Genomic DNA, 14,435 nt, shown 5'->3' on the forward strand with positions numbered 1-14,435 from the left:
TTTCACATTTAGGTCTGTGATCTATATTGAATTAAGTTTTATATGTTATGTGAGGTAAAGAGAGGTTATTATTTTTGAGGGTAGAAAATTTTACCCTAGTTTTAGTAAAGATGTATAGAGTAAGAATAAAGGAGTCATTTACTATTTCTTCTGGGTCACCCTGTTTTCCTATAGTAGGATGACCACACCATAATTTAGGCTACTCCAGTTAAGTATTGGCTGCCAGTTATTCAGTATCAGGCAGTAGATTGCTTCTTTTCAAATACTTATTTAAAATTTTTTTCTAAAATTATTATTAGTTGGTGATCTCACTGTTTATAAAGATGAGGTGGATTATTTTACTGTGTTCCTATTTCCAGCAGCTGCCAAAGGCAGGATTCGTGTTCAGGTCTGTCTGTCCCTCAAGCCTGGGCTCTTTCCCTTACATTGTTTTGCTTCCCAGCGAGAGGTAGAATTTTTTTTTTTCTCTTAAACTTTTTATTACAGAAATCCTCAGACATATACAGAAGTAGAGAGAACAGTATAAAGAATCTCAACATATTCATCACTTAGCTTCAGTAGTTATCAACTTCTTGCCTCATTTTACTCATATAGTTCAAAATATATGTAACTAGCATTTTTTTTTAACATTTTAAAAATATATATCCATTGTATACAATGACTCCTATGTGTCATCAACTACCCAGTCCCACTTTCAAATTTTCCCACTTTGTCTCAAAATATATTGTTTTATAGTGTTTTGAATCAAGATCCAAATAATGTCCCTGTATTGTATTTTTTAATTAAAAAATTCATCTCTTAAACTTCTCTTAATCTACAACAGTACTATTCCCCTCACCCAATTATTTTTGTTTTTTACAACAAAAATATGTTTTATTTAACCCAGTATATTCAAAATATGTCAGCATATAATTAATGTGAAAATGACTGAAATTTTTTACATTCTTTTTTATGTGCTAGGTCTTCAAACTCCAACGTGTATTGACACTGACTACACATCTCAATTTAGACTAGTGCCATTTTAAGTGCTCAGTATCCAAATGTGGTTTCCCTACTGGGCCTGTGCTAAATCAAACCTTACTTGTCACCCCTACATGACAAACCTCATTGCTGGATCCCAATAACTGCACATATTTGAGGGACCCCTCACCCAATTTTTTAATGTTCTTTATTTCTTGAGACAATGGTCATTTGTCTGCCAAGTTTTCTACATTCTAAATTTGGCTGATTGCATCCTTGAGGTGTCCCTTTTACTTGTTCCTCTGTCCTCCGTATTTTATGGAAACTTGTAGTTAGATCTAGAGGCTGGATCAGGTCAAATCAATTTTCCTTTGGCAAGAATCCTTTGTGGGGGATGTGTACTTCCTATAGCATCACATCAGCAAACATGTATTAAATTTTCCCCCTTAATAGTGGTATTAAGATTGTTCAGTAGGTTTGTGTTGTCATCCTGATCAGTCTATTATAATGTTCTTCACTATGATATTGTGATTTTTAATAAATACATATTTGGTCTTTGTCCAGTTTCTGGCACAGAGCTCCTGAAACCCTTGAAATTTCCTAAGTGATGAGGGCTATAAAGATGTATCTTTTTTTATGTTAATGAGAGATGACTTTTGGAACTAGCTAAGGATGGGAGCTGGTTGCCAGGAGAACCAACCATGTGATTAGAGGGTTCCATCTCCCCCTGACCTTTTTGGAGGGGAGAGTGCTGGAGGTTGGATTAGTCCTCAATTGCCAGTGATTTAATCAGTCGTGCCTATGTAATGTGGCCTCCATTAAAACCCAAAAGGATGGGGTTTGGAGAGCTTCTGGGTTGGTGAACACATGGAGATTAGGGGAGAGTGGCGTGCTTGGAGAGGCCCTGGAAGCTCTGAGCCCTTTCCCCATACCTTACTCTATGCATTTCTTTTAACTAGCTGTTCCTGAACTACATCATTTTTTAGTAAACTGATGATCTAGTAAGTAAAGTGTTTCTCTGAGTTCTGTGACCCACTCTTGCAAGTTAATTGAACCCAACCTCTGATTTATAGCCAGTTGGTCAGAAGTACAGATGACAGCCTTGACGTAGAACTGGTAAGGGTTGGGGTGGGAGGCAGTCTTGTAGGACTGAACCCTTACTTAATCTGTGGGATCTGATATTATCTCCAAGTAGATGATGTCAGAATTGAGTTGAATTGTAGGATACCAGATGGTATCAGAGAATTGCTTTGTGGTGTGGGCACCCTCCACCCCCACCCCATGTTGGAATTTGGTGCAGAATTGTGTACTCACTAACTTTTCATCAATGGTTTAGCATTGAGTGAATTCTTGAGTTAGTATTAATTTGTTTCTTCCTGTTTCCTAGGAATACATACCTGTTTTGTATGCAAGCAGAGTGGGGAAGATGTTAAAAGGTGCCTTCTGCCCTTATGTGGAAAGTTTTACCATGAAGAGTGTGTCCAGAAATATCCACCCACTGTCTTGCAGAACAAGGGCTTCCGGTGTTCCCTCCACATATGTATAACCTGCCATGCTGCTAATCCAGCCAGTGTTTCTGCATCTAAAGGTATGGGTTTGTGTAGACCAATCTAATTATAGAACCTCAGTCTCATTGGCAATGGATGTTTCAGATGCTATCTGGCATATCTCTTCATAGCCTCTAGCTTTTGTCAGAGTACCAGCATTTTATGTGAGAGATAAGAGAGTAATGGACAAATTTAGCAGTCACCACATTTTTACATGTGCTTTATGGAACCCCCGGCATTATGTGGTAGTTTTAAATATTTGGAATTCATGTGACATTTAGTTTGAAAAGGTGTTCTGCTGGACATCTTGTTTTGTTTTGTTCTGTTCTGCGCTGCGCCGTGTGGCTTGTGTGATCTTAGTTCTCCAAACAGGGATTGAACCCGCGCCCTCTGCAGTGAAAGCACAGCATCCTAACCACTGGACCACCAGGGACTTTCCTCTGCTGGATGTCTTCCTTCATCAGAATAAAGTGTATTCTTCTTCTGTGGGCCCTTATATGTATGGTTATCAGATGTGATATCATTCAGACATGCATATAGGGCAGAATTGAGGTTTTTGTTTTGTGCTGATTTGCTTTATTTTTTTAAATGGAAATTCCTATCCAGAAAATTTTTTCCTGCTTCATGGTTAGCTTGAGAGCTGAGGTTTCCAAAACTATTATGTGGGTGCAGATAAACTCAAGTTTCTAAATCCATTCCCAGTGGGAAAACAATCATTTCTTTCTTTTTTTTAAAAAATAAATTTATTGATTTTTTTTTTTTTTTTTTTTTTTCCCCTGGATGCATTGGGTCTTTGTTGCTGCGTGCAGGCTTTCTCTAGTTGCTGCGAGCGGGGGCTACTCTTCCTTGCGGTGCGCAGGCTTCTCATTGCAGTGGCTTCTCTTGTGGAGCATGGGGTGTAGGCGCGTGGGCTAAGTAGTTGTGGCTCACGGGCTCTCGAGTGCAGGCTCAGTAGTTGTGTGCAGGGGCTTAGTTGCTCCGCAGCATGTGGGATCTTCCCGGACCAGGGTTCGAACCCGTGTCCCCTGCATTGGCAGGCGGATTCTATCTATCTATTTCTGCGTTGGGTCTTTGTTGCTGCGTGTGGGCTTTCTCTAATTGTGGCGAGCGGGTGCTGCTCTTCATTGTGGTGCAAGGGCGCTTCTCATTGCGGTGACTTCTCTTACTGTGGAGCAAAGGCTCTAGGCGCATGCAGGCTTCAGTAGTTGTGGCACGCAGGCTCAGTAGTTGTGGCACGTGGGCTCTAGAGAGCAGGCTCAGTAGTTGTGGCTCACAGGCTTAGTTGCTCTGCGGCAAGAGGGGTCTTCCCAGACCAAGGCTTGACCTCGTGTCCCCTGCATTGGCAGGCGGATTCTTAACCACTGTGCCACTAGGGAAGCCCCAATCATTTCTTTCTGCTCAGTACTAGTGGGTCTCTTACTGATTTCTCTGAAAGCCAAATATTGTATCTCTACTATTAAATGCTTGTAGGCCCAAAGAGCCCACTTCTCCCAAAGGGGATTTGGCAGGAAAAATGTGGCAGTGTTGACTTTTCTTTTAATCAGATTGGCGATATCTTCTGTAAGATGATTTCCTGGCACTATAGATCTTGTCAGTCCTAAGTACAGTAACATGCTTGATCAAAATTGCAGCTTAACCATCAGCTACCTTCTCCTTTTCAGCTGCTATTGTAGGTAGCATTGGGGTGGTTTGGGTAGTGGTTTTTGGTTTGTAAAGTATGTTAGAGGATATATCTCATGGGGGGGTGGAGGTAGAGAGGTTCATTCATTCACCTAAAAGGCTTTAAGAATCACAGAGTACCAGCCAAGGAAAGCAAGCATTAGTGTTTCTCCCATCTGGTCTTTTAATCTGATTGTACACACACACCAACCCCCACCGTTTCGTCTGCAGCTGATTCTGTTTTCCAGTCAGGACAGTGGTTTGAGTAGGGCTTATTCTTGTTGAGGTAGACTCACTTACCGTTGTGAGATTGGACTCCTTAAGGCCATTTATCATATAGTTCCCATCTGAGCTTTTCTTAGGGAATTGGGTGTTTAAGGTCTCTTGATCTAGTAGTGCTTCCATTTGTTTGTGGCATTTTCCCAGTGCTAGCAAATAAACTTGAACAACTCACATCGTTTTTATGTTTAATCCCTTTTTCTTTTGTCTCTCCCTGGTTTTTCTCTTATTTTTAGGTCGACTGATGCGCTGTGTCCGCTGCCCAGTGGCATACCATGCCAATGATTTTTGCCTGGCTGCTGGATCAAAGATCCTTGCATCCAATAGCATCATCTGCCCCAATCACTTTACCCCCAGACGTGGCTGCCGAAATCATGAGCATGTTAATGTTAGCTGGTGTTTTGTATGCTCAGAAGGTAAGACATGACTTCCTGATGTATGAATAGTCTAAAAAGAGATGAATGCAGTATTTTAATTGAAACAAAAGTATAGTTTTCTTCACATTGCCATTAGAAGAAATACTGGGAAGTGATGTCCTTAATTATTGATAACATAACAGTACAGTGGTTTTGTTCCCCAATAGAGAGGGTTTTATTTTTGTTATTTTGAATAATGACTTAATTTTAACAAAATGATAAACAATTGAAGCAACTTAAAGAAAAGAGAAAGGAAACAAAATTGTTTTTAGAAAATGGGGGAATGTGGTCAGAAGGTACAAACTTCCAGTTATAAGATGAATAAATTTGGGGGATGTAATACACAGCATGGTGACTATAGTTAACAATACTGTATTGTATATTTGAAAGTTGCTGTGAGAGTAGATCTTCTAAGTTCTCTCTCTCTCTCTCTCTCCCTCCCTCCCTCCCTCTCCCTCTCTCTCTGTCTCACACACACACACACAAACACACACACCACTTAAAATTTTAACTATGTGAGTTGTTGAATATGTTACCTAATCTTATTGTGGTGATCACTTCACGGTATATGCACATATCAAGTACATATATATTGTACACTTTAAGTCTACACAATATTATATGTTAATGATATCTCAATAAAGCTGGGGAAAAAAGTAAAAAAATAAACTGGAGGTAGGGCTTCCCTGGTGGCGCAGTGGTTGAGAGTCCGCCTGCTGATGGAGGGGACACGGGTTCGTGCCCCGGTCCAGGAAGATCCCACATGCCGCGGAGTGGCTGGGCCCATGAGCCATGGCCGCTGAGCCTGTGCGTCCGGAGCCTGTGCTCCGCAACAGGAGAGGCCACAACAGTGAGAGGCCTGCGTACCACAAAAAAAAAATAAATAAACTGGAGGTAAAAAAATAAAATAAGAAAGAAATTTTAAAAACCTTAGATAACCCCAAGTCCTACATCAGAAAAAACCATTGCTTAATATTAAGTGATAATACTCCAGACATATGTGCATATAAGCAGATAGAAGGGGTAGATATCTGGATAGGGACAAGTCTAGAAGATGCTGTTATCAGGTAATTGTGTGTGGTTTTTCTAAAATCAATTTTATATTAGTTTAAAGGGAATAAACAAGGTGAAAGTAAAAGAATTTATGAACTTCTGTTAAATATTTTCTCACTGTAAGGGATAATAGTTCCTACAAGGTCTTCAGTGGAGGACAAATAAATTTTATATCTTTATCTGTATCTCCCCCCTCTCCAACCCCTACTTAAAACATACTTCTCCTAATTTAGAGCAACGTCAATATTATCCTTCTTAAACATTTTCTTTCCTTTCCATTCCTCACAGCCTGATTTTTGCTATTTTGTTAAGTGGAGGATTTAGTACTCCACCAGTCTATTTACTGGGGTGCTTGTAGTTCTGAATTCCTTATTTAAATTTTTCTCTTGGTTGGCTGAACTTCTGAGAAACACCCACAGGTCCTACATTTCTCTGCTTGAGACGGTTCTTCATTTGCCTCTGTTCTAGAAGCACACATTGGGTTACTATAAGATCTTAGACTGCTTGTTCTTTTTCCAAAACTTTTGTGGACATTGCTCCCCTGTTTTCTAGTGTTGAGGGTGGCACCAGTTCTCTTATACAGTTTTTTCATTTCCTTTTCAAATTGACTAAATTTTGTTGATTAGTAATTTGGGGGAAACAATTTCCTTGATTTTTCTGTTTTTTAAGATCTACTTATTGGTGATACAATTTCACAAAAATTTGGCTGGTTATGAACATTCTGAAGGACTAATTTTAAAAAGAGTCAACATGTGTAATTGAATTAGCATCCCTTTTGAGAAATTGGGATATACTAAATAGTGCTAAAGCCATAAAAGAAGTTTTATGACTCCTTTATATGATTGAAAATGGTCAATAGGGACTTTTTTGTTGTTGCTGTTGTTGCTCTTAAGATTTATGTAACATGACTAGAGTTTGCATCAGGACATAGTTGTAATCCTCAAACTAGTTCTAATATAGAATAAATAAAATAGAGTATTAAGTGCAATCATGTGGGTGGAATTTTGATATAGTTAGGGATGTTTTAGTGCACAAAGTACTATGCTGTTTTTGGTTTTAGATATGTTAGCTTTGTGATTCTCCTGTATCATACATTCCTTTTTGCTTTTATAATATCTGTTCCTTATAAAACTGTGGTGAACACTGCTGCCTGTTTATCATTATACCACCTGTCTTTTGTTTAGAAGAAAGTTAAAGACAATTTTGATATTTAATAGCATTTAGATACAACATTCTATAATTCTGCTCTTAGAATGAAAATAGATGTCTGGGAGGCTGAAATGTAGGCTCTAAAAATTTTACATGTTTTGTGAAGATGGGGAGATGAAACAGTTTCAGCATTAGACTGTTTTTCATTCCATAGTGGAATGAAATGTTTTCAGAGTAGAGGTTCCTTTGTGTTGGCAGTCCTAACTTGTGGCATAATAATGGATACTCATAATGAAAACTTAGTCCCCAAGAAAACTTAGTAGCTGCAGCAGTGGCTCTCAGATCTTGATCTTTGGGAAGTGGAGAAGATCCAGAGACCCTTTCAGGAGCCTCCATGAGATCATAATTCTTTTCATAATAATACCAAGATGTTACTTGCCTTTTTTCTTTGTTGACATTTGCACAGATGGTGCAAAGCCAATAGTGAGTAAAACTGCTAGCACCTTAGTGCAAATCAGGGTGATGGCTCTAAACTGCACAAGTAATAGCAGTCATTGAATTCTGTGTCACCACACACTTGCAGTAAAAACTTGGACATTTCACATAACTATGTCCTCGATTTTAAAAAGTAAGTAAAATGTATTAAATCTCAACTGTCATGTGAACATTGTTTTAATATTCGGTGTGATAAAATGGGAAGTATACATAAAGCAGTTCTGTTGCATACTGGTGGTTATCTTAAGTTAAAGCACTCATGCAATTGAGTTGCAATCTGAACTGGCTGCCTTGTTCATGGAACACCATTTTTAGTCTTAAACATTACTAAAAATGTAAATCAACTATACTCCAATAAAAATAAATTAATTTTAAAAATTACTAAAAAACTATGGCTCTTCATACTTGGATATTTGTCAGACATTTCTTGAAAATGGATAAAAAGGAGCCTGTCAATTCAAGGAAAAACAACTGGCAAATTGTTGCCAATGATAAAATTTGAGTTCTTAAGTGAAAATTAGAATTTTGGAAAACTGTCATCTACCCACCCTGAGCTTAACTGCTTCCTAGTATTTACTGATGAAATCATGGGGATATTAATAAATGTGACATTTTAGTATTACATAACGAAATAGATCAACATTTGGAAGATTACCAGACTCAGCAAACCAATATTTTCCACATGAACAATGCATGATGTTAAAAACCATGCGTATGTAAAAGATCCATTCAAAGTGCAAGACAGATAAAAGAATTTTAATGTAATAGTTACATTAGTAGCTATTAGTAACATATCAATAGTATATTGATACAGTTTCAGATTAGACACTGCAACTAAGGTTTACCCTGTGAAGTTTTAGTGTATAGTATCAAAGAATATGTAGTTATTGAACAGGTTATTAAAATACGCCATTTTCCACCTGTTTATCTGTGAGAGACCAGATTTTCTTCATATACATCAACCAGACAACATTTTACAACAGATTTAAGTAAAAATATCTGCAAAAAAATATGATCGTCACTGACACTGGTCAGAATGGCCATCATCAAAAAGTCTGCAAATAACAAGTGCTGAAGAGAGGGTGTGGAGAAAAGGGAACCCTCCTACACTGTTGGTAGAATGTAAATTGGTGCAGCCACTATGGAGAACAGTATGGAGGTTCCTTAAAAAAACTAAAAATAGGGCTTCCCTGGTGGCAGAGTGGTTGAGAGTCTGCCTGCCGATGCTGGGGAAGTGGGTTCGTGCCCCGGTCCGGGAGGATCCCACATGCCGTGGAGCGGCTGGGCCCGTGAGCCATGGCCGCCGAGCCTGTGCATCCAGGGCCTGTGCTCCACAACGGCAGAGGCCACAGCAGTGAGAGGCCTGTGTACCGCAAAAAAAAAAAAAACTAAAAATAAAGTTACCATATGATCCAGCAATCCCACTCTTGGGCACATGTCTAAAAAAGATGAAAATTCTAATTCAAAAAGATACATGCACCCCAGTGTTCATAGCACCATTTACAATAGCCAAGATATGGGAGCAACTTAAGTGTCCATCAACAGATGAATGGAGAAGGAAGATGTGGTGTGTGTGTATATACACACACACACACACACACACACACACACAGTGGAATATTACTCAGCCATAAAAAAGAATGAATAATGCCATTTGCAGCAACATGGATAGACCTAGAGATAGATTATCATACTAAGTGAAGTCAGTCAGTCACAGAAAGACAAATATCATATGATATCACTAATATGGAGAGTCTAAAAAAATGATACAAATGAGCCTATTTACAAAACAGAAATAGACTCACAGACATAGAAAACAATCTTATGGTTACCAAAGGGAAAAGGGAGGGAAGGGATAAATTGGGAATTTTGGATTAACACGTACACATATATGAAATAGATAAACAACAGGCTCCTACTGTATATCACAGGGAACTATATTCAGTATTTTGTAATAACCTGTAATGGAAAAGAATCTGAAAAAGAATACATATGTGTGTGTGTGTGTGTGTGTATGTATAAGTGAATCACTTTGCTGTATACCTGAAATACTCTAAATCAACTACACTTCAATTTAAAAGAAGAACAAAAATAAAATAAAACGTAGAACACTGAGCTTATTAAAAATGTTCATTTTGGAAAATATAGTTATTCATAAAAATGTGATTTATGTTAACATAATAGATTTATTGTTACTTTTAAATGAATTAATCAGTATTTTTAACCCATAAACACAAAAGCTCGGGGCTTACCTGGTGGCACAGTGATTGAGAGTCCGCCTGCCGATGCAGGGGACAAGGGTTCGTGCCCCGGTCCGGGAGGATCCCACGTGCCGCAGAGCGGCTGGGCCCGTGAGCCGTGGCCGCTGAGCCTGCACGTCCGGAGCCTGTGCTCTGCAGCGGGAGAGGCCACGGCAGTGAGAGGCCCGCGTACCGCAAAACAAAACAAAAAAAACCAAAAGCTCTCTGGGAATCTCCTTATTTTTCAAAACTATAAAGTGTTCGTGAGGCCAAAAAGCCTAAGAACTGTTGATCCCACTATCTAGGATTATCTTGCTGTTAGAAGACAAGGAAAGAGTAGAGTCTTGGGACATTTTGTTTGTTCATGTATAGGAGAAAACCGAAGGTGGTTATCAGAGTGTTATGGTAAATCGCTAAATTGGAAATAATCATTTCCTAGAATTCAACAATATGTTTAAACTCTATTTTCTCTTACTGTCTTCTACCAAATATCACCTTTTCATCTTTTGGTTTCTTATGATGGTTCATGTGGTTTTCCCTCTTTTCGTCTTCCTGTCTTTCTCCTATATGTTTCCTTTACTCCTACCAGACAGACCCTCCTGCCTGCCTCCCACTCATCACCCAGACTAATCCTGTCAATTTCTTTCTTCATATTCTCCCTTAGCTCATCCCATTATGTCCTTCCCTGCAAAATTGTTGTGCTTGCCACCATTGACTGTTCTTCACTGGTTATTCTTCTGTCCAGATTTCTTTTCATGCCTTCTTTGAAGGCCTAATTCAAATGCCTTATTGTACATGACATATTTCTAGTTGTCATGAATGTCAGCTTAGTAAAAGGAAGATTTTTCTACCAAGGCCATGTAGTTGGCAAATTGTTATTAATCAAATTTTGAACTCAGCAGATAACTAAGCATAGAGAGGAATGTTGTAGAAGGTATCCCATTACTGGGGCAGTCACTTATGTGACTGTGTGTCACTCTGTGTCCCATGCAAAGATTGTTTACCTCATCCACAAAATGCACAAGAATAGCAAAATATGACTTTGAAAGCATAGAGTACAGGCTATATGTATTGAGTAAACAAGTTCTTGGAACTTGTAGCAACAGACCTTCTTCCCAAATGAAACCTCACTCTGAATCTGAGGTGTACAATCTCCAGCGTACAACACAGGTAAAAGGAGAGCTTCTCTAGTTGAAGCAGGAGTTGGGTCTCAAAAGCACATCCCTGTCCCCAACAAAACAAACACCGCAAAGCTTGTTTTAAGAGCCTGCTCTCGATTATTGAGAAAAAGAAAAGGCACGGTAGAAATCGTTTAAGGATGGGGTGTCAGAAAATTAAGTTTTTCATAGGTTTTTATGAGGAAAGAGAAGCACAGTGAAACCAAGAAGATAGACATGAGTATATACCTTGCTTATGACTTTATCCCTCACTGTCTCTTCAGGATGAAACTTGGAATTACGTGCTTGAGTCTAGCATGTTTGAAGCATGCTCATTTCTGGCATAAGATAAATAAGGCATTTATTGTATTCCTTAAATGTGAAACCTCTTTACCTGAAATTCTTTATTATCTGCAACCATGAGGATTTCAGATTCAGATATGTAAAGTGAGGCACTTCGGGTAAAAATCTTTTAAGAAGTGGAAATTCATCATCACTGCAATATATGTAATTAATCTGGTATCCGAAACTTGGATGGAGAGGGTAGATCTTATACCTAACTGAAGTTTAGGCTACAAAGAACATTAGTACCTGTGATTTTTGTCACCAGTGAATTTTGTTGTACATATCTTGAAGTCTTGTTTCCAGTCATTACTACTGCTACGTCTTCTTATTTGTGCATTACAAGGAAACATATATAACTCTAATCTCTCGTTCTAACATTCTGATCATTTTAATATAATCTATGTTCTTTTGTGTATTATGTTTATGCATTTATAAATGTTATTCTGCAGAGGGCCTTTAGGTGTTGTGAGAATGCCAAACAAAAAAGATTAAAATGTAATTTAAAAAGAGGGAAGAAACTGGCCTTGTGGAGACTACTTACGTGTCAGACACTACTAGGCAATTTATTTAACTTATTTAGTTCTCAAACAGGTGTGATTATTTATTGTTCATTGTAGAAAATACCTTACCACTGAAGAAATTAAAACTCAGCAAAGAAAGAGAATTCCCCAAAGTCATATGATCTTAGAGCTCCAGTCTGACATCAGTTAAAGCTTGTGCTCTTTATACTCTGGCATTGTGTATCATTGATATTCTCTTTATAGTGTGTTGTCTCTTAATGAAGAGGAAGAAGTGTGTGTGGGGTGTGTGTGTGTGTACATATATGACTTTTAGAGGTTTACTTCTGCCCTCATTGCCCTAACCTAATTTTGCCAATAAGGGTAAAATCTGACAGACCCCCAGGGGTGTGGTTCAAGTACATTGGAGAAGGAATACTCTTGCAGAAAAGTCTTTCTGAATAATTAAATTACTAAGCCCTTGGCTGGGAGATAAATAATTGGTTAGGAGCTGAGCAAGAGCTGTTTCAGCTGGGTCGTTATATGCAGCCTTGTGATGCTAGTGCCAGATTTTTTGATTCCCACAGGAGGCAGCCTTCTGTGCTGTGATTCTTGCCCTGCTGCTTTTCATCGTGAATGCCTGAACATTGATATCCCTGAAGGAAACTGGTATTGCAATGACTGTAAGGCAGGCAAAAAGCCACATTACAGGGAAATTGTCTGGGTAAAAGTTGGACGATACAGGTAAGTAAGCATGAAGGAGAATGGCACTTAGTTCTTTTACCAGCCTCTGTTTCTTGTGCTTAACTTTTTTTAAAAAATGGTCTGATTAAACAAGGTTCACCCCCTCCCCCATTAATTTTCCATTATAGAAGAAAAAAACTTTGCTTTATGTTTTGCAATTATAGGAATATCCATTATAGAAGAAAAAGACTTTGTTTTATGCTTTGCAATTATAGGAATAATATATATTCTCTGTAGGAACTTTATAAATTAAAACAAACCCATAATCTCACAAACAAGGAAGAGACATCGCTAACATTTTGGCATATTTACTTGCAGACACACCAATACATGCACCTTCAACATAATTAATTAGCCTTATCGTTCTTTGTACCCAGTTTTGTTTCTTGCTTTTTCTTTTTAAAATTATTTTTATTGGATATGGAATGTACAAAAAATATTATAACGTGCTTGATTTTAAAGAAACACTTGTGTATGTACCTCCCAGTTAAAAAAAATAGTACTTTACTGGCACCTTGTACTGCATTTTATGTTTTTTATTTCTTTGCCTGGTTATATAGGTTTACCACATGTGTGTTTTGTTCTGTATGTTTTAGATCTTTATATAAAGGAATTGTTGCTGTATTTTCCTGCAGCTTGCTTTTTTCATTCACTGTTACACTCCTGAGATATATTATGGTTAGTGCAGTGCTCTAGCTCATTCGTACTTCACTGTTCTACAGTGTTCCTTTATATAGTCATACAGTGTGGTGTAGTTATTTATCCATTCTCACATTCACGTTTGGACTATCAATATTTTATCAATGTTTCATGGTGTACATGCATGGGAGCTTCTCTAGGCCATTCTCAGGATAGAATAGCAGGGTCAGGGTTTCCAGCTTTAATAGCTAATGCCTAATTGTCTCCCTAAAAGTCGTTGTAGTAGTTTCCTTCTCAAAGGCCAATTTGTATCTCATTGTATAGCATCTGTCGTTCCCTTAACTGTTGAACATTTAAAATTTTTCCAGGTTTTCATTCTTACAGATAATACTTCAATGGACATTATAGTCATAAAGTTTTGTTCATATCTCTAATTATTTCCTTTTATAGATTCCTTGAAGTACAACAACGGTCTAAGGGAGTGTGTGTGTGTATATTTGAGCATGTGCGTGAGGGTGGGCATCTTCAGCCTTTTGGCACATACTGCTTGTTTCTTCTCTAGTTAGATTGTAAGAATGCTCTGGGTCGGACATTAATGTGGGTTAGAGAGACATTGCTTTTCCTTATTCCTGTCTCAAAAGTAGGATTCTTTTTCATTCCTTGCAGCCTTCTAGAGGTTTCCTTCCTTCTTTTCACCTTTCCCAGGTGGTGGCCAGCTGAGATCTGCCATCCTCGAGCTGTACCTTCCAATATTGACAAGATGAGACATGATGTGGGCGAGTTCCCTGTGCTCTTCTTTGGGTCTAATGACTATCTGTGGACTCACCAGGCCCGAGTCTTTCCCTACATGGAGGGGGATGTGAGCAGCAAGGATAAGATGGGCAAAGGAGTGGACGGTACATACAAAAAAGGTAACTTTATCTATCCTTTTTGTTTCTCAGGCCAACACAGACCTCTGTTGCCCACGTATCTGCTCTCTGTTAGAATTGTATGTTTTAGAATTCATATATGCTCTGTTAGCAGCTATGTTCTGCCTTCCGGGGCAGTATGTGGCTGTGGCTACAGGATTTTACAGAGAAGTTGACCCGTGTAGTTCATTAGTTTTGAACCTAACCTTTACTTAACTAGAATTTCCTTAAGGGAAGTTCCTTATCTTACCAATTCTGTTTTGTCAGTGTCTCATCAGGTAGGTACCAGAACTTTGAAACTGTTTTGTAGAATAAACACTACAGTTTGCAAGGCAAGGGCAAGAATA

At 38.4% G+C, this 14,435-nt stretch overlaps 1 protein-coding gene across 7 annotated transcripts in view; it reads left to right on the forward strand.

The window, feature by feature from the left end:
* NSD1 (nuclear receptor binding SET domain protein 1) overlaps positions 1-14,435 on the forward strand; it is a 136,608-nt gene that overhangs the window by 97,656 nt on the left and 24,517 nt on the right. For all 7 annotated transcript variants that reach the window (XM_030846930.2, XM_030846934.2, XM_030846928.2 and 4 more), the window contains 4 exons: positions 2,348-2,548; positions 4,682-4,861; positions 12,385-12,541; positions 13,886-14,091. In XM_030846930.2, the coding sequence (XP_030702790.2) occupies positions 2,348-2,548; positions 4,682-4,861; positions 12,385-12,541; positions 13,886-14,091 (744 nt within the window). The remainder of the gene's footprint in view (positions 1-2,347; positions 2,549-4,681; positions 4,862-12,384; positions 12,542-13,885; positions 14,092-14,435) is intronic.

This window comes from Globicephala melas, chromosome 3 (genome assembly GCF_963455315.2).
Source record: "Globicephala melas chromosome 3, mGloMel1.2, whole genome shotgun sequence".
NCBI lineage: Eukaryota > Metazoa > Chordata > Mammalia > Artiodactyla > Delphinidae > Globicephala > Globicephala melas.